The 27,216-nt window shown below is 43.5% G+C and overlaps 1 protein-coding gene across 2 annotated transcripts in view; it reads right to left on the bottom strand.

The window, feature by feature from the left end:
- Positions 1 to 27,216, bottom strand: part of PKHD1 (PKHD1 ciliary IPT domain containing fibrocystin/polyductin) — a 4,356,595-nt gene that overhangs the window by 1,684,592 nt on the left and 2,644,787 nt on the right. For both annotated transcript variants that reach the window (XM_069605754.1, XM_069605755.1), the window contains exon 49: positions 10,909 to 11,104. In XM_069605754.1, coding sequence (XP_069461855.1) covers positions 10,909 to 11,104 — 196 coding nt within the window. The remainder of the gene's footprint in view (positions 1 to 10,908; positions 11,105 to 27,216) is intronic.

Raw genomic sequence — 27,216 nt, 5'->3', positions numbered from 1 at the left:
TTGGACTGAAAGACACTAAAAATCTAAATGTTTAAAAGAAATGAGTGACCTACTTTGAGTGTCACATAGGTTGCAATTGTTTAAATGTCATAGTTTAAACTTAGAATCAGCATTTTAGCTGCATATGTAAAAATTGGTAGTTTTATTTGAATGCAGAAAACTGGGTAACTAAAAGTGACATTAGCTGGGGCCTGGCTTAAGGAACTGAATTCTGCCCACTAGCTACCCCTGACAGGAGTTGAGACTTGCACAACTGCTGTGTTCCCAGGCCTAGCTGCCTTTTGCTGTTCTCACCAAAAGGGATATGACACTTCTCTGATTGAATTACCAAGGGACTGCTAGAGACTAAACATAGGACCCAGGCAGAGGGTTTATCCAAGTGGCCATAAATGGCTTCCTCTTGAACAATGGGCCTTCCAGGGCCCAGGCAAATGTTTTATTATGGGGGCCGTAAAAGTGGCTTCCTCCTGGAAGGAAAGGGGAGGAGCACTGCCTGTGAGAGCAAGCTGACTTGGCAGAACTGGAAAAACCAGAAATTCAACCTTGTGCTGGGGGGAAACCACACCCCTTTGGAGCCAGAATATGGTTTTAGAAAAAGATGAATAACTCATAGTACGGACTTGTCATAATTATTTAAATGATACCATAATTCTTGTGATTTTTCTGCCCACATTTTAAGAGGTTTTTAGAACCGGTGGCATGATCTGGGGGCAAACTAGCAGTTAAGAGGGTATTACTTAAAATGTATGCATGTTAAAAATCTGACACTTCATCAATTAATGTCCATACTCATTGTGCACATGTGTATAAATTTGGGGTAATGTCCGATAGTACGAAACCAGTTAAAAAGTGCAAATGTTGCCATTTCTGAATGCAAGCTCCCAGGGAGAGCAGATTTGGACAGGGTATACCTCCTGTGATATGTGATGGGTGCATGTAATTTTAAACAAATGTGTACCTGTGCAAATATGTCTTTTGATCAAATATAGATTGTGTGTAAAGTTGACAGGCGTGGGTTCTCTGTATCATAAATAGACCTCATCATGATGACACTTCATTTCATTCCCCAATCAAGGGGAAGAGGAGGAAGTGGCCAATGACAAGTGGAGAGGGGTAGGGCCTAGGAAGCTAGCCTTTTCACCCACTTTCAAAACACATAAAAGCAGACAGTCAGGACAGATAGGGACATTCTATTCCATCTGCTGCTGGACGCTCTGCCGGGAAAATCCATACTTTACCTCCATCAACCTCCAGAGAGCCAACATAGAGACTTCAATCTATCCACCTTCAGAGACCAAGACTTTACTTCAGAATTTGTAGCAGAGAGGTCAACTACAAGCTAAATCCCTCTTTAGCAGGCCTCAAATCATTGCCATTATCACAGCCAGGCGAGCTGTTTGAATTCTTTGCAAGAACTCTTGCCATTTGCCAGAGAGCAGTGTTGTATCCAGAGAGAGACCAGCTGAACCGGAGGCCACTGTATCCGGACCCACAGACCTGATCAGAACCAGAGAGCTGACCCAGACCGCTGTGCGCAGAGACCGTCCGTGGCGAGTGAAGAAAACCTGACCAGATCCGTGGCGAGGCCCATTTATTTCAAAGATATATTGTGAGTACCTAGCAGAACTGTAACCAATCTCTTAGTTAAAATAATATAATTCAATCTATTTTAATCTAAGTAGAACTGCCTCCTAACTGTCACCTGTCATTTCTAGCTGCTAGCTGTCACTTGTCACTTTGAACTTTTAAAATTTCAATCCGAAAAACAACCTTCACAAAATCATTCATAACTCTGTAACCGCTTGTGCTAGGAACTTGGTTTAACTTTCCTCTGAAAGCTTAGAATCTTGACTTTTCAACGAACCGCATTCCTATTCCATACACTTTTGCCGCAATCGCGAAAAACGCACTCGTGAATTTTACCGCGATTTGCAAATTCTCCACGTGTGAAAACAGCAGCTTCCTTGCTTTCCTTGCTAAAAATTCGTTTGCCTCTTAAGAACCATCCCTGAATCATTATTAGAGTGAGCCTGGACTAATATTAACTTGATACCACTCACCCTGAACCTCTAGAGGGAATTAAAAGCATTTTAGCATATTTTTCACTTCATTGCTATCACATATAAAAGCATTTTGGGGCCTGTGTTTCAAACTTCTGTAGTCTAAGCTTGCTGGGGTGAACTGAATTACATTTGATTGCATTTCTGAGAACTGTGTGCTTTCCTTCCATTTCCTTGCATTGCATAAAAGGGGGGTGAATTGTCCAAGAAAGTGATTACATTGTCTTTTGCTGAAATCCTATCAAGTTATTTTCTGTACTGCATTTCATTCCACATTGCATCCATTTGAAGCCATCAAAGTATTGTTGCTATCTTATCCATCCTATAACCACTCATCATTGATTATAAAGAAGTGTGCTAGTGCCGGACTATCCATTATTGATTACTGCTCAGATTAAGTGTGATATTCAATTATTAATTTATTATAAAGTGTGATATATATATATCTATTGTTTAAATTATCAAATAAACCTTTTAAACTTGCAAAACAGAACTACTTCTTGGCTCAGCGGGGTCAGGGGGATTCCAAGAGAGGGGTGTTATATAGGGGTAGTCATCCAGAATGCATGAACTGGACATAAGGATATATCAATAAGGGTTTTCATTCAGTATTCTAGACTAGGCGTTGACTTAGCTGTAGTGTTGAATTGAATCCTCTTACAATGCATGTAATTAGAATGCTCACAGGACTGTATGGCACAATCGTATTTTGTTCATTAACTTGAGGCCCATGGCACTTAAAGAAATGGTTCAAATATGGTCAAAAGTCTTATGAAAAGACCCATCTGATTTTATCATCTTGGGAACAAGAGTTACCAGCTAAAATGTGATTATCGCTTCCCAGAAAAAGTCATGGAGTCGAGTGTCAGCAAGATGATAGCTTATTAAATTAGATACCTGTATACCTGTATATATTTCTACATGTACATACAATCTTGTGATGAGGATTGTTATACTTTTTGAAGAAATCACAATAATCTGCCATTTGCACCTGCAATCATGCGCCGATACGGGACACTGTGCATTACGGCAGGCATTATCAGAAAAATACACAGATATATAGTTTGAGACTCTTATTTGTAAATTTGAAAAAGCTGGCAAGTTAAATATTTTAGGTTCATAACTGAAATGGTCAAAATGTGATTTCAAATGGGTGGCGTTATTACTCCCATAGATGGTGCCTATTAACTAAAGGAATCCATTTGTGCAATCGGGGTGGACAATAGAGGTCCAATCTGAATCATGAGCCAATAATCTGGCACCTGAGGAGATCTATCTGAAATAATCTGAGCTGTCTAAGATGACTGGAACTCTATAAAACTATTGGCAGGGAGACAGAATGAGGTGAATGAGACCAGGATAAGGACTAACATTCTGGTGGAACCAAGACAGAGGGATTGATGCTGGACACTACCCATAACTCAGTCTATAGGGGCACTCTTACCAGATCCCTATGCTTGCCCTGAGATGACTCTGGAGCATGATGACTTTCCAGACCATACATCCAGAGACATATTCAATGTAAGTACTGAACCCCAACAGAACAAACCATTGTTGGGGTCTTGTTAAATGGGTATATTTTCCCATATAAACTTTGTGGGGAGGATATCCAGGAGTAGATCCCTAGCTGTTGAGATGTATTAATAAATTATGAAATCCCACATAGCCAAATGACACAGGTGATCTTGGAGGAGTTCCAAATCTCCAATCTCCCTCCCAGTGTAATAACAGCGTAGTCCTATAAAGTAAGTTTTGACCACCTGTATCCTTGTTGCAAACCTCAACATGTCCCTTAAGGGAAGGGGATGCAAAACTAAACTGCAAACTGTTGAACACTCCCTGTGCCTTGCATTAAAGCAGACAGTGTGCTAAATACCAATTACATATCTGAGTATGTGCTGTTCAGGAAAGTGCTTTCTAGGTTAAGCAAAGTGAAACAATTGACTTAAAAGCACAATCTCTAATGAGAGTGAGAGAGACTCCAAATTGAATGAGAGATTGGTCGATGCCTCGGAGTCTTGGAAAAGGAATCATTGTGTATTGAGAAAAGAGATGGTTAATTAATGCTGTGCTAGAATCTTGCTAGAACTGGAAAGTGCACAGGCAATAAAGAGTGCTGTGCATGTCTATTCTGGTGCCAAACATAAAAGCAAACATAAAAGCATTACATTTAGTTTAAAGTGAGACCATTTTACAATCCCTATGGTAAAGCAATTCTGTCATGTCATGTTCTTGGGCGCTGCCTAATTCAACTTGATATTAAGATTATTTTGTGAGCGACAAAAGCATATGAAGTATTCTATAGACCTGTGTTTCTCTTTATATGTACCCATGGTGGAAAAGAAACCGAAAAGGAAATCTGTACACGTTTTTCGGTTAAAGAGTCTCTGATCTTTTGCTATCCTAAGCCAACTGGTGTTTTCAATTTGTGTGAAAATCAAATTGTCACGACACAAAGCGTATGGTCACAGAGTGAGGTGACGTGTCTAGTGATCATTCTTGTGCAATATTGATTTTGTCTACTAAATAATAAATATATATTCTTTCTGCACACCGACTGATTCTTGGTTTGATTATTGCACAGGGGTGAGGGATACGATTTGTATTAAAGGAGTCAAAAACAGTGCTAGTGAAGAACCCAAAAGTATTTTGACATTGGTGAGGTGCTTTTGATTTGGTGTAGCAGGGCACATTCCTGCATTAATTGTTGCCCCATAAATATATCCAACATTATGCATATAATGCCAATACATGGCAAAGGGTGTCAGTATACCTATTAAATTATGTGAATACGAGGGCATAGGTTTCCAATAGCTAGAAATGGTGTATGTACCTTGGTAATGGGGTGAAATTCTGGGCATATTACGTTAAAACTGTGAAGATGTTATATTTGGGCTTTTGATGACAATCACTAGTAGGTGGCACACTTGGATACAGAGATCTAATGGCAATGCTTTGCAATTGGCTTGAATACCTTCTGCACCCTCTGGCAATGCAGGAGTTGTGCAGGCACCTTGCAGCAGGCTAGGGTGTAGAGGACTATGTGGGCTCTGCACAGTGGTGCAACGACCATTGGGCACATTGGGCTTTACCCCCAGAACCTCTGGAATTCTGGGTTATGTTGACTTGGTCTGGCACCCACACAAGTAGGTTTGCCCAACCCCACAATTTCTGAAGTTAGCCGCTCTTCCAACATTTGAAGGGTGGCCCCTCCCCCTGCCCCAAATGTTATTCTAGTTTCACCCCTGGTTCTGCAACAACACCATATACTTTGCTTAGAGCAGAAGAGCACTGAGTGAAAAGACACAGAAAACAATAGATGCAATTCAGATCAAAATGTTCTGCAGCCTGTGTGCATATGCGGAGGACCAAGCAGGGCAAGCAACTCAGTGTCAGATGTGTGTGGGATGCTTTAATCCACTTTTGCTCTGCCATGCGGCATCACTGTGTTCTGATGGTGCCAGAACCATCAAAATGGCCGCAAAACCCTTGTGCGAGCCAAAACCTCTGACAATCGCGCTTTGCAAAGCACTAAAAGATGGCTGCCCAATCCGCCATGCATGTTGTCAGTGGTGGAACAGAGATATCACTCCTGAGATATGTCACTGGGCTCCACAACATGTGAACATGGAGTACAGAAGGGAAAGCAGTGCTTTGCTAAAGGAAACCCCAAAATCTTGCTTTAAATCCATTTTTCTTTATTGCTGAAACTGCAGAATGTCGGTACAAAACACCCTCAAACATCCAAAATTCTTGCTGAGTGCTACAATTCACTTAGTATAAGAAATCATTGTGAACATACAATGTCCTGAAAAGCTGAAAGCATCAAGCGATTTTGACAGCAAAAGTGGCCTGTCTTTGGATCTGTCAAAATCTGGGTGCAGTACCCTGGGCCGCCTGAATGACAGCTGCCAGGGGCCTGTCTGAGTAAACTTTAAACATGGATAAACTAAAATTTTTGCAATCTAAGAGGCCTGTACTGATGGTAACCTATGTTGTAATTGTTTGATTCCATGGTCAGAATTAACTGTTAAAATAAAGCTTGGCTAAAGCTGCCCAACTGGAATAACAGCTTTCCTCACAGAGGCAAGGCCTCTCCCTCCAGCTCCCTCCACCAGGAAATCACACCAAAGTGATAATTATAGGGTTGTGGAAGAACCTGGTCTGCAGTGGGGAAGGAAAAAATGAACAGCTGCAAAGCAGCAAAGGCTAGGTGTGAGGACCGTTGTAAATGGACTCTGCCAAGAGCCAACAGGGAGGAGATGCTTCTGGGCTGAAGGGAGAGAAAAAGAGGCAGACCCAAACAGCCATCTGTGGCTGAACATTCACAAAGTACATTTTGTTTAAATACATGTAACTTGCAGTTAAAATTGTCAAAAACACAAAAGTAACAGAATTGTAAATCTAAATTGTGGCTGCATATTTCAAGAGGCAGCAAAATCGTGTGACATAATTTGGAAGGAAACGGCAGAAAATGTAGTTTTTCACCAAATGTATTTCTGCTAGAAGTATGAAACTTTAGACACTTGTTATATGCGCACACTTGTAGAAATGTGCTGATAAATTGGACATTGTGTTCCGGATGGAAATTGCAAAATTCTGTGAAAAGCAGAGTCAAGATCCCACGGCTACCGGTTTGGGGGGATAGCTGCTATATTAAATATGTGATCTATATATGTGGTTGTTATAGAGGTTGCACCTGTGTAAATATGTATTGTTTCAAAAGTAGATTTTATGTTCAAGAGCCTAGGGGTGGACTCTAAGCCTCATAAACCCACACCATAAACGTGACACACTGTTTTTCTCCTCCTATCAAGGCAGAGAGGAGACTCTGCCCAATCCCTGTCAAAGGGGCGAGCTTAGACTGAACCAGCACATACACCCCCTTTATCATAGCATAAATAGAGACAGCAGAGGGCAGAAAAAGACAGACAGATTCACCCACTATCCGAATGCTGAGAACCCTGCTGCAGAACGTTACATCTTCCTTGCTCAAGACTCCAGAAACTTGGCGAAGCAGAACCCATTGGATAGCTGAACCACTTTCAGCTAGGCCTCAATTTCCAGAACCAGAACCAACCACATCAACCTAAGGGGAAGCATCATACTACAGCCGGGTTGCGCTGTACTTCTTGCCTGCTGAAATAATTATCATCAGAACCAAAAAGGGCAGATCCAATCGAGTCCTGTGGCCGTGCTGTGACCAGAGTTCCTTGCAGATCCAATCCAGTCCTGTGCTGTGCTGTGACCAGAGCGCCTTGCCGATTGTAGACCCGGTCCAGTCCGATGTGCCCAGCTGTCTGTCCCAGAACCAGATTACCTTACCTGACCAGAATCTTGACGGACCAAAATCCTGACGCTTCTGTTTAAAAACATGTCTAGTGAGTATCTATAGATAGAACTGTGTCACTAGCATATATACTCTCGATAGTCAATCCCTATCTTAAACCCATCCTATCTTGTCTTCAGAACCTGCATTGTTAGAAATATTTTTGAATTGTCTGAACTCTCTATCCAATCCCTCCTGTCTTCTTCCTGTACTAGTATTGCTAAAACTATCTTTGCGCTGGTCTTTTCTCATCTGAAGAAGGCGAGTCCCGGGCAGGCAGTCATTCTGATCAAGTGGCTGTGTTCTTGTGGGGTTTTGTTTTGTTCATAGTCATCCTCTAGTGTTCAAAATCCCATTTGTCATTTTAAAAGCGCATTTCCATTTTCCATTCTTGCCCCTATCTCGAAAAACGACCTCCACTAAAACGTCCATAACTTCCTCAGTTATCCATTAAAACATAGTGTGATTAAGTTGTGAATACATAAATAAATATTGTAACTTTGCAAGCCAGCCTGATTCCTGCTTCAGTGTGACCGGGGGGGTTCCAGGAGAGGACCGTGATATGACTGGTATATCGTTCAGATTAAAAGAACTTTTAGACAAAAATAAATAACGATTTCAGTTGTGCATTACATGCTAGACATTGACTTGGGTGTGTACCGGATTGCATTGACTTGGGTGTGTACCGGATTGAAATCACTAACATGTGATGGAAAAATGGTTGCATTAAGGTCACAAGCACGCAAGTCAAGAACTAAAACATCAAAGTGGTGCACACAGTAAGCAATAATGAACGGGAGACAGACCCAATAGGCACATAGAGGGACTCCTCTTCATCAGAGCTGTGACGTCAATGGAAGATGTAAAAGCCTTGTCTACATGGAACGGCTCCCTTTTTCCAAATTCCACGCTAGAGCAAAATGAGCTCCATACTGTTTGTTTTGGTAGTTTTTGCCCCTTACACTAGAAGGTTAAGTGAAACATTTTGTACCAACTCACAACATAAGTATGTGTTCTTGCCTTGCCCATGTGGCAAGGGACATCCTTGAGGATTGCCAGGGGTCACACCTGCGACCCCTGAAGTCTCCCTTGCTACCCCTGAACATTCTTAAAAACACATAAAACAGAATCTCCTGGGTTGTGTCCAGCGTTATATGACTCTTTGTTTCTGGAGTAGCTGGCTTTCTTGTTCAGGCCTCTTAAAAAAACATGGGGGTTCCACAAGTCTAACACTTTCACTATAAGAAATAGGAACAACAAATAATGTGTCTTTCTGGAATTCTATACAATAATTGCTAGACTTATTAAAGGTTTATTTCAGGTACACTTCATGGGGTGAGTCACTGATTTAGTCTGTTCTTAAACACCTCACATTCACAATGCAGACAAAAATGTCCAAAAAGCATTTAGAGTAGAATAAGCATCAATTTCGGACTATGGATGTTGCTTTTTGCAAGTTGCAGTCATAGCATGTTTTTCTCTGCCGTTGTCTCTTTAACGATCATCACAAGACATTAAGACATTCCATCTCGGGGTCCTCGGTCACTTGAAACAATCCTTATGCTTAAAAGTTTGTGAACAGTGTCGAAATGTTTATCGTTATCATTTTGCCTTGGACGTCTGCTTGCCTTCACAGTAATTTGGTAATATGGGCATATATACACCGATATTAACGATACAAATCGTGATGTATTCTTGTATGAAATGTAAGTCACCTTACAGTAATATCGTAACCATATTTTTCTTAGTGTATTTGGGAACAATTCTATGTGATGCCACTTCCTGTTTTGTCAAGGGGCGAAATGTCATGTTCCATCACTTCTTGTGATGTCACTTTGGGGTGGGGTCAAATGACATCACTTCCTCTGATGTCATCAGTGGTCGAGGGTCATATGATGTCACTTCCGCTACCCTTGGCATTTTGGTGAAATGGCATCCCTGTATGTTGGCACATGCCTACACTTCAAAAGATCGAATCCAGGCAGGGCAGACACAGCCCATCATCTGCAGATACCTGGCGTGCCATGCAAGCCAACACTATTATCACAGTGCTCATAAGTGGGATGACACTGTCATTAAGCTCTATGGAAACGCTGCATATTATTGCAAATGGACCGAGCCTTTGGAAATATTTGTTCGAGTACTTCTGAAAACAGAATGTGAACTTCTGCGAGAGTAGAGTTATAATTTCGTTCTAATCTAATGTAGGTTGACCAGATTTTCAAGATAAAAAACCGTAACAGCCAACAACATAAAAAGAAGGACTCCCTCATTCCCACAGTATATGCATACAATGGTTCAGCTTTGAGTGTTGATAAAAACACGTAAGTACCAAGCATGACACTGATTGAATTATGTATTTTAATGTATTATTTTATTTAGTGTTAAAATGTTGAGCATCTGAAGTAGAACACACTAAAAAACATGTAAATATAAATAACACAGGCGTTTTTGCTCTGTTTGACATTACATATCTTGCTATGTGCTTTCCTCTCAGCCAGTCTCTGTGGTGCAAGCAGTTAAAGCATAAGATGACCACAAGATAACTGCATTCTCAGCATCCGATACTGTTATAGTTGTTTATATAGTTGATAATCGTTTGTGATAAAAAAAGAAGGTGCACAAATAAAATAACATAATTATCACTCTCCCCTTGCCCAAAACCAGGACAGGGTTTTAAAAACATTAAAAAAAACTCGCGGGATAGGGGGACCGAGATCCCAATCCCGCAACGCGCAACCGGGACGTCTGTTCACCCTATCATTCCAGGGAGGGGGTGTGCGTGTGTGCGTGCGTGCGTGTGTGTGTGTGTGTGTGTGGCGAGTAGCAAAGAGATATACAATGAACTGCGCACTGAAAGACCAGCGGAACCAAAGCATGTCCCAGAGATCACCTGCCTACAGCGTTGGCAGCATTTAGGAGGCTCCATTATTATGCGACTGCACTATCATACCAGGGATCTGAACTCGAATCGCCCGCGGGGTGGAATTAGCAGAGCGGGGGAGGCCTGCAGGAGCCACCGTCGCCACGCTTGCGTGCACAACTGGTGCAACAGTGCCACCTAGAGGCAGCCGGTCGCCTTGTCGGTCGACAGACACATTTGTAAAGCCAGAAAATATGACTCTTATCTTCAGCCCATGACTCCGGCCGGCAGAAAGAGCTCAGGGGTGGGTAGACCTTTTTCACAGTTTTGTAGAGTAAGAAATACACAGCAATTCAGTCAAATCCACTGCTTCAATACCATCAAAATCTACTTATCGTATCATGTTGAAGTCATTTGAGACGCCAGTAGATAATATACAATATTGGGTTAATCATATAGATTAGCCGCCTGTGTACAGATCCGAACGCTTGCTGGTTAGAACACCTGCAACGCTCATTCTCCCTTTTATAAATACAAGTGCACAAAAAAACAATTCGAGCCATTAATTAGGAAGAATTCACGTATATTTAAAGTGACACATCGAAAGTGATGTGACAACAACATTTATAAATTCACTGAAGGCTGAAGCCACTTACCCAGATATGTTATTTTCTGCTCTTCTTTATTGAAGAACCAATCACAGTCTTTGTTGTGACTGGGAGAAGGCGGAAACTGAAGTGACTGGCCAGGGCGTCCTCCACACGTGACCGTGACATCCACGCGAGATGGTAAGCTTCCGTGCTCAATCAGCAAGTAATTTCCGGCAGCAAAGTTATCAAATGTGGCCGAATACTGAGGGAAAAACGGAAGGTGAACATCATGAACCGATAATTACAGCAACGAAGCTTATTCCTGCAATTCTAGGACATGTATTCTCCAACGAAATCATTTATCTAGAAAATTCAATTTCACGCCTCATTATTTTCCAGATACCACAAACCTGTAGAGACTCGCATGACCAGATATGTTCAGGTGAATGTGTCATGTTGGGTATCGCCCAAGGCCAAGACCTTCCAGTAAAAAGTGCAAGATTAAGGCCAAATCACTATTCATATGAAATTGCAAATATGTTATGTCATGTAATATGCAAACACAACACAGTGTCTAGTGTTGGACTGTCCATTCTCGGACAGGGCCAAAGGGCTCACCTGACAGGCCAGTGTGGACAACTTTAATGGCTTAGTGCACTGTGCAGCTGCTTAATCAACATGAGAGGGCTAATATGCCTTAAGAGCAATATTTGGAAAATGTTTTCACATAAAATGCGCCCCCAGTGTCCACTCAATCATATTGTTGTGAAAAATAAGTAATTGTGATTCCAAAATGTGAACCTCTTCTGAAGCATCTTTCTGGGGGGGGGGGGGGGGGGGCAGAAGACTGACCTGGCCTGGGCCCCCGCCGTGATGCAAAGAAGCTAGTACTCGTAAAAAAAATAATCATGGATAACGTGTCCTGATATTGCATAGAGCGAATCTGGGGTTTGGAGCCTGCTGCCTGGCTGTTGTGAAAACTAAGTTCCGCTCTGATCAATTAGTCACGTAATGCGCTCTGTGTTCACTGAAGAACATATAGTATGTGTGTTCACAATAGTGCACGTAGTGTAGCATTTTCACCTTTCTACAAGGACTAAATTCATCCCATGCAAAGACCAAAGGTGAAATTCATATTGAAAGGGAGTGTGGTAGACTCTCTACCGAGAACAAGCATTGGCAAAATACCCAGTTCTTGGGAATTGTCTTCCACTCAGGCGGGTATACTCAACCACCCTGTGTTAGCTCACTGCACCCTTCACAGAGGAGAAATAACTATTTGCATATCAGCCTTTGTCCCACCCTCAAGGGCCGTCCAGCACCAAAATGCTAGGCAATTCTCTGAACAAGAGTCAACCCCGATATGTGTTTAGGCCTTGTTGGGCCTGCTCAGTGAGGTGAAGCTGAGCCTATCTAAGGCACAGTGAGCAAGGGGTCCATGCCTGGCTTACCCTTGGTTACTTATGGTGAAACCCCAAGTTTTACAAAATTGAAAGGGAGTGTGGGAGCCCCTATACAGAGAACAAACGTTGGTCAAATCCCTTGTTCTATTTATTTATTTATTTATTGGGTATTTATAATGTGCTTATACAGCAAAGGATGTTTCAAGGCATAAGGACATTATGTGGAATTTCTTCCACTCAGGAGGGTCTACAACCAAGTTTTAGTTCACTCCACCCTTCACAGAGGAGAAAGAAGACTGATATGCAAATTAATATTTCCTTTGAAATGCATATTGATACATTTGAGTGCCACAGTGGTTTCCGAAAATATTTCAGTGTTAATCACTCATTGCAGAGATGCGTGGCGCTTTGAAACACAATTCTGTTGTATAGGTGCCTAACAAATTCTCAATAAAATAAAATATACCACTTATTTTAGGTATTGCAACATAAACTCTGTTACAAAACAATGTACCTGCACCAGAGAGTGGTTTGTTAAACAATTTAAATTGCCAACAGTGTGGTACATGACTAGAGCTTGGTTCCTTCAAGCATGGTTTGTAAACAAATGGGCAGCCAACCCTAATTGTAGACTAGTTATGTTGCCAAATTCAAAATTGTGGTGTCACAGTGTTGAGGCTCTGCCTCTGGATGATACAGTGATGATGGACACATCATTTCATCTGACTATGTAATACTGTATGCTACTGTCCTGTCTTCTGGCGCCATTGGTAAGCTCATTGCCTGCTCAATATTTTCATCTACGCGGTTTGTGTTCAAGGAGTGTTAGACAGAAGAGAGCTAGCCAAATGTTACAGCTTATTACGAGGTCTGTTTATTTAACATACAATACAATCTGCCTTTTTCTACAATTACATATTTTCCTCTGCACAACCTGAATAATAATCTGAAATTCTGTCTGTTGTGTGTATTTAAAGCTTCAAACTACAGTAGTAAAAACACAATGCCATGTACTGGCTCACATCATTTAACATTCCGGAACTTGCATATACGCCTCTAGCATAGGAAAAATTAAGCAAAAACCATTATATTTTGTAGCATAACATGTTTCCATTTCATTAAGAAAAATAATGTCATGATGGTTTATTATGTGATTAGTGCATTTTCATAGTCGAGTCAACAAAATAGGAAATTTGTTCAGTTTATGGAAGACACACATTGACAAATACTTGCACATCACTTAATGAAAACAACGGAGAAGCAATGTGATCAAGTGCAGACATCGCAGATCAGGCTCAGATTCCAGCTTCACTTCTTATCCAAAGTGTTTGATCATGGGCAACTCATTTAATCGCACAGTGCCTAACCTTATCCAAATAGTTACTTGTTATTTCAAAATTGCCAGCCCTACAAGTGATTTAGTTTTCAGGTTATGCTCTTCATAAAAAGCACCACTCATGGTTTAACAGGCTATACTACTGCTTCATATGTCATATTAGTGGCCATTGATGTATTGCATACCACAAAGACATGTGCGTCTTTGCTCAGTAATAGCGAAACCACTTGAAAACAAAGGCCATCTTCAATGTCAGTCTGTTTCTGGATATGCGCATCAGCCTAGGAGCTTCTATGCTATGACATGTTTAACATTCTCACAACTTGCAATCTATCTTCTGCAACAATGCTTGAGCACGTTTGCATTCTGTGAGGCTGCACAATTCATTTCTGCATATATACAGGGTTATGTGTACCTGTTTCATATGGTTAACGTTCTGTGTCCTGCATCTACACTGCCATCTTCCTCTTGGCTGGTATAAGTGTCCTGCGCCTAACTTTATCATGGACTGCTAATATTGCCCTTGGAATGCAACTGTTTTTTAATTCAGATTCCAAAGATGAATGGGGCAAGTGGATATGAAGTGAGATGCCATGATTATTTTGGGCACTGTCAGGGCAGCATATCAAGCTAAGGGCTGTGATTGCAAAGTATGGGAGTGGGGTGATGACCAGAGATTCTGGGTCCTTTAATTCCTTTGGTTCGGGTAGGGGCAAGTGCTTCTGTGCCCTGGATCCCAAAATCCCTTAAAATGGCCGTAAGCCGCTGCAATCATGGGGACCAGAAGTTTTTTTATGATATGATATGGCATTTATAATGCGCCTATACACAGGTGTTTCAAGGCGCGACGAGGCAAGGGAGGGGAATGGGAAGACAGACAACTATCCTACTAGGCCAGGTGTCATTCAGATCGCGCAAGTGCATGGGAAGGGGAGGGGGGAGAAGTGCAGGGTGGGAAGGGGGAGAGGACAGTGCAGTACATGGGATAAGAAAATAATAACAATAGGTAAGGTATGGCCAGCAGGTGGCAAGTGCAAGGTTAAGTGCAGACAACAGGTGTCAAGTGCTGGTAGTGTAACTGTAGGGATACAGAAACAGTCCCCAAGTGCGGGGTTGCCAGGAGGGCAGTGCAGGAGAGTGACTGGCGGGGGAGGGGCCTGGGCCCGAGATCAGAGGACGGCCAGGCAAGCAGTGCAAAGTCAGTGTCAGCCAGGAAGTCAGCAAGGGAGAGGAGGAGAAAAAGCAGAAGCAAAGAGAAAGGTTTTTAGGTGTTTCCGGAACCGAAGATGATTCTCCTCGGTTTCAGGGAGGCAGGGAGGCTGTTCCAGAGGCAGGCCCCAGCCAAAGAAAGAGATCTACCACCAAAATGTTGCTTGGAGAAGCGACTGACCCTGAGAGAGTTTAAGGTAGATGAGCAAAGAGCTCGAGAAGGAAGGTATTTAGGAAGAGAGAGTTGAAGGTATTGAGGCCCAGACCCCAGAAGGCCTTGTGGACGATGCAGAGGGTTTATAGCAGTCTAACCGTGATACTGCCCCAGTTAAAAGATTCTACCTATCTCCCAAAACATCTTGGATTCTGTTCCCTGATTTCAGCTGGACCACAAACCTTTCTACTGAATGTACAGCTCCTCTTCTTCAAGATGCCCTCCTCTAATACATAATTCTTTAAAGTGCTCTACACAGCCTATTGGAGTTAGAGCCATGCAGTATTGACAGACCTGTGTTATGCTTTTTACCTGCAGCACAATAAGACAATTCCATACGCTGGTGGCTTCTCGGTCTGAACCACCGGGTGGAAAGCTCACAGGTTAATCACTCGCCACTGACATGGCAAAAATCTTCTCTTCTCGAGTTCAAACCTGGCAAGGTTAGCCCTTCATCTTTCTGATTTCCATCAATAAACTTACCTTTAAAATGGTTAATATTTGTGGGTATTATATAAGCTCCAAGAGGCAGGAGGAATCAGGCATGAATTCCTTTATATAAAAATCTAATATATGTGGAAAATTATTAACCTGTATAAAAAATATATAACAGATAGCTCTGAATTTTCTCTACCTTCTATCTTGGCAATATATTTAAAGCAACCTATGGTCAAGAATATTATACCTTGGAACGAGCACGTATGATGTCTGTGGTTGGACCATCTCTAGAGCTGCTCCTAACAAACCCTAGGAGACCCAAACAAAAGCTATGGCTTTTAGACTGGATCACCACTCGCCAACAGTGCATGCAGTATTCCAATTTCATGGGAAACAACTTCGCTGATAAAACTATGCACTGTCCAGAGCGGTATTTAATCCTATTACCTTCCACGATATATAGGACAATGTTTCGACGTTTTAGATAACATTTGTGGTCTACCCGCGACATTAGAGGACGTAGAAATAATACGGCAAAAAGTAGTAGATGATGTAGATTTTGTAAAACTAGAAACACTAAAACATCTGAAGATACATTTCCCGGCATTGACGTCTATTGGGAACATCCATCTTGAACGACTATACCAGACTTTTAGATGCCTAACCCATGAAATTGTACGGTCTAGCATTTTGACAGGAGAGCGTAATGTGGTCATTTTTGCAGCAATTCATTTTTTGCGCTGCTTGAAGTTGGAGATTGATACGAATAATCAGCTATACACTTTGCATCACATACGTTGACACTACTAACTCACGGTTGGACTGCTTGGGATGTTATTCTAACTAAAAAAGAATTTTGAGCAAATTGCCACTTAAATAGTGTTTATTTAGTATAGAAGTGATTTTAGATAGAGGATCTAATGTAATTGTTTTTTATCTTATTTTTTGCACGTGTTTAACATCATGGTTAAAATAATACTTATGATTGTATTATGAAGAATTGGTAACCTGTTTTATCATTACATTGAAAGGTTGAATCCAACCAAATCAATAAAAAAATAATAATAATTAAAAATATATATGTGCTGTTCCTTTCTTGTGTATGAGGTCCGGATTCCTCAGGAGGGGGAAAGGATCTGGAGGGCTTTGGACCCTCTGTTGTTCCTGTCGAGAGGAGAGAAAGTGTCTCCCCACATCCTGACATCGAAGGCAGATGTAAATGAAGTGTATTGTGTATGGTAAGGCAGTGCAGGCTATAGTGGGCCTGCACATACAGCCATCAGGTCGGATGAGAAACCGGTAACAACGGTGCCGGTAAGCTACCTGTACCATTGTCACTGGACCGGCATACTCTGAGTTCTGCAAGCGGGTGCCCTTCTGCCTGCCAGGTCTGACCTGGTGGGCACAACGGCACACGCTCGCATACCTTGACGGGTGCACCAGCACTGTTGCGCACAGTGCCGGTGTATCCGTCCTCCCCATTCCCATTGAGTCCAATTGGACTCGAATGGGAATGGGGAGTGATTTTTTCCGGCGCCCTGCAAAGGGGTTTTACCGGGACCACCGGGGCTGTAAGGCCCTCTAAGGCCCCATTGCCTGGCGCCGGAAAAGAAAATGACTCCGGCGGAAGCCGTGACGTTTTTACCAGCACAGCTACTGCCGGGGTCATAATTAGGTCCATTGTTTAGGACAGCTTATTTCAAGCCTTATGTCACTTTTTCCAGATCTGGGAGCTTCTATTCCTCCCCTCCCCCTTGCTATTGGAAATCACCCCAAAGCAAGATGAATGCCACGGACCAGAAGAGTTTGAGCACTGCACATTCTGCCCTGCCAGCTTCTTAGGGTGGCCGTTTATCCGTAGCACCACGAGCCCTTGCTGTCAAGTGGGTGCCCAGACAAGCCTGGGACAGGGGAATGCAGCTGTCCTGTGCCCTGGCCATTACCTTTGTCAAAATCTCCATAAGCATTTTGTGCTTGGTGCCCCGGAAGACTCCCAGAAGCAGAGGGGTGGGCTGTTATGCCTTATATCTGCCGCTGAAAAGGAAACACGATTTCTATCATGCCTTGCTTCTACAGGGACGAGAGGGCGCCCCTGCCATATTGCTCTCTGTGCTCCTAGCCACCCAACCTGGCCTACCCGGTTGCCCCTTTATGGGAGAAGCTCATCTTTATGGTTGGAGGAGTTGGGGCGTTCTCCCGTAACTGTCTGGGGTTGTTGTGTTTAATTTGCCTCTGTCATTCTTTGACCCCAGCTTTAAGGTGCTCCCTTTAAGGCTGGGTACTTTGAGGCCCGAACCCGTCGATTTATGTGTTTGTATGAATTTTTAAGGTTGTCTTCTTAGATGATAATCACTTTTAACACAAACTGCGCGAGACATACCAAGAAAGTCTATATTCCCTGTACAGTTGAAATTTTAAGTTTAAATTTCCGCTACACCATAACACCCTGGACCGCTTTAGATTGTACTTGCATTACTGGATTACAGCGTGTTCCCATCTAAGAAACCGATCCTTCTTAGTTGGAAAATGGGTGTGAAATCTAGGTCAGAACCTCAAAATGAGGACCAAATATGAAATATGTGCACATATTTAGGCTTCTTCTATGGCAGGCACCCCTTTTACCTCCTACCACTTAATGTGTCGCCCGACCCATCGGATCAGCTTTCAGCTGAGTAACTCTCTTCCCTTCCCTGGCACAGTATGAGTCTCCCGAGACTTGCACCAGTGTTAAGTGCTGGGCAAAGAGACATCTCCAGCCATCAGTAAATTCGTTGAAAAGTGCTTCATTTCAGTTTCAATACAAAATATTTGCAGTTGATGCATATCTTGGCTGGGTCTCTTAACCCCATATTCGTACTGAGACTGGAACCTGTGACTTTCAGGGTCCAAATAGACCTTCATTGGCACTCAAATGTACCCATCAAGCTAATTCACTTGGATTTATAGGAACAAAATTGAAGATGAGATTTTTGGTATGTCTGGGTCAAAAAGTACATCGGGGGAGTGTTTTACATTTCATTTGTGACAAACAGTAATCAGGGGAAAAAGCCTTTCATTGTAGACAACCATAGAGGAATGTCTGTCTACAAGGCGAGCAGCTGTGTCACCGAACTATTTTGACAAATGAAGATTTGCAACAAAAGGACAATTCAGACTTTCAACGATTCCTCCCTTTGCACAATGTCCAGCCAAAATGTGACCGCTGGGGTACATTTTTGTTGAATGCTCTGAAAACTATTTTTGAGACACTTACATGGAGGTGTAGGAAGGTGGTAGGTAATATGTGGGTGGAAAATGTGTGTAACTTATTTACTCTGACCGCGCCTATGGTGGTAAATAGGAAGGTTTATCTATAAGTGTGTTTACTTTCCATGTATTGTAGTTAATGCCAGGCCTCCTCCCACACACTTTCTTGTGCTGCCCTCGATCTACAAGTGCTGAACTGAAGATCTCTTCTTTTTATTCGCTCTACTTCCCTTGCAAAGCAAGGGTCTAATCCTGGAGCAAAATAGGCAGAGTTCAGTGTGCTGCAGCGTCCAGATGTCCCTAACGCCCCAAAAAGCAACCACAGTCCTCGGGAACATCCCTTTGTTCACTGGAACCCAGACGCCACAGTCACACCTAGCGTTAGGTCACAACATGTAAAGACAAGGCCAGGCTACCCTGCCCCTGGAGAGTATCACAGTTGATATTTTAACACCTCTGGGAAGGTGAACTCCCTCAAACCCTCCCCGCTTCTGCCACAAACATCCACATTGCCCAGGGAAATAAAGGGGTGTGCACCTGGGAGTGCCTCATGTTCCTCCTCCTACTCACTCATAATATTTCTGGGCTCTTGGATATATCTCCCCACCAGTGAGAGAGCCAAGGAAAAGGGAGGTCTTGCTTCAGGCACTGTTGGGGAGAGAGGGAGAAACTTGCATGTATATGAGCTCTCTGTCCTACTCCCATTCTTACTCTGCTCCCTACATAGGCCCTAACCACTGACAGACCCTAGGTCATTTCAGCGTCACCCCAGACTTCTCTTGCAGCCATGTCTCATGCCTTCCTTTCCTCTCTCCCGCCTACGCCTTCTCTACAGTGCTCTAGGGGCTATGAACGTGGTGTGTAATGCAGATCAAGAAAAACACTTACCTACATACTGTAAGAAAAACCACAAAGTCCCATACTGGTGTTACAGTGGGGGTACATTCTGCTGGTGGCAACTGATGCCTGGCCATTTCTGAGTCTGGTCCTTCAAGGTAGTATGTGTTTATTTATTTATTTTAGTTTTTCACTAGGGCACTACATGTCCAAAGGTCTCAAAGCACAGAGGAGAAGTCAGAGGAGAGCAGAGCAAGGATCGCAGGCAGAACAACTGGAGAGAATTAGTCAGCTATGTTAAAAAGAAGGGTTTTTACTCTATTCTTAAAGGTAGCTATTGACTGTGAGATTTTGACAGCAAGTGGAAGAGCATTCTACTCCAATGGGGAATGGAAGTCAAAGGTGGTTTTAAGACAAAAATGTGGTTAAGTAAGCTGAGGGATGACTGAAGAGTGCATATCCCTACGAAAGAGCTTCAGAGATAGCCTGCGGGATAAGTAGAGAGGTGCGCATTTGTTCTGGCATTTGTAGGCAAGAGGCAGTGGCTTATGTCGGATTCTTTGCTTCACTGGAAGCCAATGAAGTTTCCTCCTGAAGGCGGATACAGAATAGAATCATGCCTGGAGAGTCCAAAGACTGCCCTCACAGCCCCATTTTGCATGGTCTGGAGGCGATGATGATTGCTTTGTGATGTGCCTAAGAGTAGACCATTGCAGTCGTCTAACTTAGAATTCATGAGCGATGAAGCCAGCAGTGCTCTATTCGCAATATATAAGTAGGACCTGATCTGATGGAGTAGCTTGATAAACTACCCACAAGACAAGCGTATTTGTGAAACTTGTTTCTTGAGGGAGAATTCAGTGTCGAGATATACCCCAAGTGTTTTTACTGTTTCAGTAGGGGAGACATGATTTGAGGAGCTTCGTCAAATAGTTTCCTTCACTGTTTACTCATGTCTTGGGCTGGCAAACCCTTAATGCCCACTTTAATCGAGCAACTGAGTCAGGGCATATTCCAAATCCACTAGTTGGATGAATACCTTTGACTCAATAATTTACATCAAAACGTAGGTCAAAATAAATTTGCCATCTCTATCCAAATGCAGTTAATGTCCTAGGTGGCCTAGGCCCATGGCAACATGTCTTGTTTTTGAACTACAAAGTTTCTATTTGGTGCCGAAACATATTTCATTTGTTTCAATGCACCATGACATGAATGAAGGTGTTGGATGCGGATTTAGGTGGTCAAGGACTCAGATGAGACCATAACTTAGGGTTCAACAAAGCTAAAAACCGGTAGATACAGTACAAATGTTCAGACAACCTTGCAGTGACGGGCACAGCCATGCAAACCTTTCACTGGGAAGCCTAATACTTCCTGTGTCCCCGTCCTGTGGCACTTTTAATGGTGAGCCTGGAATATGATGACAGCCCCCATGAACAACCGTTCAGAGGGTCTAACATGGCATTTAAATGCCTTGCCCCAATCTTTTCATCATTGCTGAGGGAAGACGAGTATGTCACTGACTACTGCACCAGCTCTATCATACTGAAACTCGTATATGTTTTGTTTTTGTTTTTAAAGAGCACACTAATGTCAGAAGAGGTCCCCTTACCAATGAGTCATCAAAGAGAGTGAATGATAAAGTCCTAATTAAATTTAACAGCGAACAAGTGGGTAATCCGTTTACGCGTAGGTGTTCAGAAGTGGTTGAGTTCTCTAAGATAAAGTAGAAAAGCATTCTGAAGGCAAGAGGCCAGGCGCATACCACCATCTGGACCAGTGTTCTTTCAGTTGTAGGTCCATGCTAATAAATGCCTTCCAGATCCAAGGTATGGCATTTATCCGGACTAAATCCAGTGCTTCGCCAAGAGTAACCACATGGCAAAAGAATTAGCAGCAGTTTCACAAAGCCACACACACTGCCAGCAAACAAACTTAGGGCCTGGAAGCGGCACCTCTGCCCAGTACCAGACAAAAGTTCTGTGTGTGCGGTAAGGTCCCAATCAGACAGTAAAGCCCTTCTCCAGCACTACCGCATTTATTACAGGTACGATCATGCACAGTATCAAAGTTGGCCTGCCGTGCTGGGGTGATGTATGCACGGTGTCGGATCTTGAATTGGATGTGTTTGTAGCTTGTGTTTAGGGGACCTCTGCGTGTGTAAGTGTAAAGACTCCAAAGGGTCTTACATCAAGAAGGTCAGCGTTTGGGGGATGAGTTCTGACATTGTTTATAGTCCGGATCCAATCCATTTCATGTAGCTTTCTCTTTGCTTTTAAGGGAGTGTTTAACAGTACGTCTCTAGATATATCATATAAATCATATGGTCTCCCACTCTTGCACCCATTCATTTAATGGAAACCAAAGCCCCTTTGCCACTAACAATTTCATTTTCCACCAAAAATAACCCTCTTCAACCTTCAAGATCTCTATTACCAAAGAGACATTTTTCCATAATATATAAGACCTGAAGAAACAAGGCCTAACGCATACCGAATAACGGCAGCTGCAACGCCGCTCGGGAGCTTTAGGACCTTGGACCGAAAGTAGCCCTCCAGAGCATCGTGATCCAGCATCACCGATAGCCCGTGATTTTCTGTCCCATGTGTAATAATGTGAAAGACCTTCATTTTGTAAAACTCCAAAACTTGAATTAAAGACAATCAGCCAAACTTTCTGTTTAACACAATCGCCTGCGCAGCCAACATAGTCAATGTTGACCGATAATTATTATATAACTCAATGCTACCACAGAGCTCTGACAGATGAAAACCTAAATATTGTAAACTAGAGACCCTTCAAGAACTGCATCCCCTAAAACCCAGCTAGAATTCTTGCATCTCTGCTTCATCCCCAGCCTAAATTGAAGTATTTTTAACTTGGACACATTAATAGTTAAGCTATTCATCTCTACATACGAAGCTAATGCGTCCAGTTGATGTTGCAAACCAATCAGAGTCTAGTCAATCAAAGCCATATCGTCAAGTCTTTGGGTTCCGTGGGGAGTATGGTTGCAAAGCTGAAACTTAAAGGAATTGACAGAAGGGCACCACCAGGAGTGGAGCCTGCGGCTTAATTTGACTTAACACGGGAAACCTCACCCGGCCTGGACACGGAAACGATTGACAGATTGATCGTCTTAGAACCTCCGACTTTCGTTCTGGCATACAGCAAATCATTCATACCTGTGATTGCTAAATACGGGGGAAAACAACAAACATTTTCAAAAACCTCACTAATGTCTGAGATAAACAAATTAAAAAGAAAGGGGGCCAAAACGCAGCCTTGCTTAAGGCCACATTTTGTCTCAAACGCCGCTGATAATTTACCACACTTACTGAGTCTGACTCTCACCGACGGATTGGAATGTAAGGCCACTATAATTTGCAATAGGTCTCCCCTGCTACTCCACAAAATATTTCTGTTAATACATTCGAAGGTCATGGTAAAGTCAATTAAAGGCATATATACTGGTTTAGACTTCACTATGGACTCCTGCTTTAAAAAACCTAAGAAAAAATCATTTACATGGGTTCCCGACCCCTTCCGAAAAATTGTTTGGAGCATATCTAATCTGCCCACGCTCTCAGCCCAGGAAGACAGCTTTCTCAAAATCAAGGAGGCAAAAATCTTAGCTGGGATATCATTAATAATCAAGCTCCGAGAAAAGTGGTGCAAATTGTTGTTTTTGTATATGAAGGTGCGTTGGATGGGCCGTATAATGAGGGAGAGTGGACTTGGGCATATGAAGGTTTTGGGATGCAATGGGGAGGTGATCATGGAGTCACAACACACTCTTTCTCGTGAGCCGAGCTTAGGTACGTTTTTTTCAGGAAGGTGGGGCGTACCCCTGGCCAGTAGAACAGTGACCCTGTGGTGGTAGGTTGGGGCGCATTGCATTAAATTGAGCTTGGGGCTCAACCATTTGGGTCACTGGAAGGGAGATTTATTGCCGATTTAGATTAGGGTCCTAGATTCAGCACGGACAGTGAGATGTCATGCCACTGCCTCATAGAGTGGTCATCACTGATCTGGGGGAGCAGGTCTCGCTGGTTCTCCCTCAGGCCAGTCCCAGAGTGAGGGGACTGACCTGAAAATAGAAAGTTATATGGGGAACGGGCATACCGGTAGGGACTCATGACAAGTTAAACGAAACTCATCCCAGTGGGAGAGAAATATAACCAAAATCCTATTTTCTCAGAACTGTACTAATGAGATAATGTGAAGAACGAAAACCATAGAGTGGGGGAGAAATAGAAATAGAATTGTCCTACACCAGAACTTTGTTAATGAGATAAGGAAAAACCTAAAACCACAGAAAGCAAGAGAGATAAAATTGGAAGCTTTATACCTTGGGGAAAGGGAAAGGTCAATCCCCATCTCGAGGATAAGAAAGGGAGTACAATAAAGACACTTGCTACCTTGCAACTTTAGGCCATGTGTGCTCCCTCTCATCTTAGGCTGCGTGTGCTCCCTTGTAACTTTAGGACGTGTGCGCTCCCTTGCAACCTTTGCCATGTGAGCTCCCGCTTCTGAAAGTCACTTGTGCTCCCTCGCATCAGGCCGTGCCACAACTTAGGCCGCGTGCACTCCCTCACAATGTAGGCCGCACATGATCCCCACTTCTCTATTCGTGTGTGCTCCCTCGTATCAGGTTAAGCCCCAATTTAGCCTGCGTGCACCCCTCATATCAGGCTGCAGCACTTTTTAGGCCATGTACATTCCTCACAACTTATGCCGAAGCTCTTCCTTGTGATGCAATATACCTCCTACACAAGAACTTGGATGAGGTAGAGGCACATTGAGGTAATGCCTGTTTGTCGGGTGTGTGGGGGGTTTGTGCGACAAATCATAATGGTTGTCCATGTCCAGGCTAAACGGGCATGATATGTGGTATTAGTGGCTAAAGGGGCATTTTGGTGCAGCCAGTCTAGTCATTCCTCAGTTTGGTATGCCTTTTTTTTAACTCGGCATTTCTGATAAAGCAGTCCTGCCAAGTGTAATTACATGGTTACAAAGGCATTTAGGTGATGTCAGTCTCCCTGTTTCTTACTGGGCATCTGTGATGAAATTATATGATATAAGCCATTTATAACACGCATGCACACAAGTGTTTCTAGATGCGACAAGACAAGGGAGGGAAGATAGGGGGAGGACAAGACAAACAATCTTACTAGGCATTGTGACATTCAGATAGTGCAAGTGTAAGAATGAGAAGTGCAAGGGGAAAGGGAGAGGGAGAGCAAGGAAGAGGAGAGGGAAAAACAGGGCAGCAATGCTCTGAGTAAGTGCAGACAGTGCAGCGCAGCTCTGGGTAGTGCAAGGAGAACAAGGGACTGCAGGGTTACAGTTGCAGCCCCTAAGTGTGTGGTAGGCCCAGAGGCAGTGCAAGGGTGACTGAGCAAGAACGAGTCTGGACTAAGTTAGACTCAGCCAAGCAACCAGTCAGTACAGCAGACAAGTAAGTTAGGTAGACCAGCAGGCGAAGGAGAGAGAGAAAGCAGAGGAGAAGAAACATTTTGAGGTGCTTCCGGAACTTCAGGAGGGCCGGCTCAAGTTTGTGAGGGGCAGAGGGGCCACTCCAGAGAGAGGCACCTGCAGAGGAAAGAGATCTACCCCCACTCTCTGCCTGGAGAAGCGTCTATTCCTTAGTAAGTTGGAGGTAGCTGAGCAAAGGTCTCGAAAAGGAAGGTATTTTGGAAGAGAGCGTTGGATGTAGCGTGGGCCCCAGGCCCAGAAAGCATTGTGGACAATACAAAGCGCCTTGAACTTGATTATTGCTGCAACCAGGAGCCAGTGGAGAGATTTCAGGGCTGGAGAGATACAATACCTGGGCTTGAGGGCAAAGATAAGTCTGTTCTGGATTAGTTGCAGAGGGCGGAGAGTAGAGGAAGGCAGATTGAGAAAGAGGCTGTTGCAGTAGTTCAGCCTAGAGAGAACCAGGGCTCTGGAGACAATCATCTTCTGAGGGAAAGTGAGAAATGGAAGAGTCTCTTTGAGGAGGAGCAGCTGGTAGTGGGACCTCTTGCCGCTGTCTGAGATGTGAGGAGAGAAAGAGACAGTAGAGTCAAAGATGACACCAAGGTTTTCTGCCTCACAGGAAGGTGATGGAAGAGGGCCCAAGGCAGGTGGCCAGAGTGAGAGAGGGAAAGCAGGGGAAGGGGTCCCAATGAGAAGGATCTCCACCTTACTGGTATTAAGTCAGTCATCGTTGGAGGAGCAACAATCCTGAATCGAGGATAGACAGTCAGGAATGCGTGAGAGAGGAGAGGAGTCTGTGGGGAGCCTGAAGGAAAGCAGAGTGTCACCTGCATAACACTGAAAGTAAGAGGAGAAAGTAGAGATCAGGTGGGCCAAATGGCCGAAGTAGAGGTTGAACAACCAGGGTGAGAGAATGGAGCCCTGGGGAATAACAGAGGTATAGAGAGATGTGACAGAGAGTAAAGGACCAAGTTTGACCTGGGAGGGAAAGTCCAAGAGGAAGGAGGTCAGCCACTCAAGGGCCTGATCCATGATGCCTAGGTTCTCATGGAGTCAATTGATCAGGATGGCTTTGCTGATCGTGTTGAAAACAGAGGAAAGATCAAGGAGGATGAGGACAGAATGAATGCTGGAATCAAGGTTAGAGAGCAGATCTTCACTGGTGTTCAGGAGAGAAGTTTTTGTGAATCTGCCAGCTCTGATGCCAGACTGATGCTCATCTAGACAACCAACAGATTCAATGTGGAGAGTAAGCTTGGAGATGGCCAGCTTTTCCGAAAGTTTGCCCGGGAAAGGGTGATGGAGTCTGGGTGATAGTTTGGATCAGCAGACGGCTTCATGAGGAATGGGTGCACAAGGGAGTGCTTAAGTGGAGAGGGGAAGGTTCTGGTGACAAAAGATTGATTACAGAAATCAGTCAAAGCTGGAGCGAGGGTTTCAATATGGTCCTTGATAGTTCTGGAGGAGGAAGGGAGTACCTGTTTGGACAACACTTTCATAGATCGGACTTGTCTAGAAACCTCATCAGATGTTGTCAGAGAGAAAGAGGAGAAAGGACGAAGATGGCCAAAGGGGGGCCGAGAGAGGGAGAGGGAGAGGAAGAGGAGATGGAGGACAGGATGTCCTGAGTTTTAGCAGAGAAGTGAGAGGACAGAGCCATACAGAGGGCCTGGGAGCAAACAGGAGAGGTAACGACCGCATCAGGATTGACGTGTTCCTTGCAGATTTTAAAGAGGTTGGCCCACAGAGACGCGGGCTTGAATGTGTGATCTCTTCTTGATGAGTGTTATTGCTTCGACTGGTATTTTGGTACAACCAGTCTAGGTATGTCTAAATGTGGCGTGGCATGCTTTACTGCAATGTTATTACGACTCTACACTGGTCTACATTGTGCAGCCATTTGGACATGTTTTCATTGTGGCATGGCATTTTGTATGGCAAAGCATTAATGTTCCTGTGCACTTTTCATGATTTGCATGTATTGGATTGGTGTTACCCTACAAGACAATTGTAAACACTCAGGCTTTTTAGCCAATTCTTCGTAGAAAGTGTACTGTAAATTGCATTAAAACATGTATTTATATCTTTCTCCTAGTGCAGTGTGCGGCATACCACTTCAGCAGCACATTTGTGCATATTGCTCAAGCTTGATACTCTAGGCTGGCCCAGAGTGTGGCGCCACCTGTGATTTGTTGCAGAGTTGGGGG

The sequence above is a fragment of the Ambystoma mexicanum genome, chromosome 4p (genome assembly GCF_040938575.1).
Source record: "Ambystoma mexicanum isolate Mex_15411 chromosome 4p, UKY_AmexF1_1, whole genome shotgun sequence".
In the NCBI taxonomy this organism is placed as follows: domain Eukaryota; kingdom Metazoa; phylum Chordata; class Amphibia; order Caudata; family Ambystomatidae; genus Ambystoma; species Ambystoma mexicanum.
Note: the sequence above shows the minus strand (reverse complement) of the source record. Positions and strands in the feature narration are given on the sequence as shown.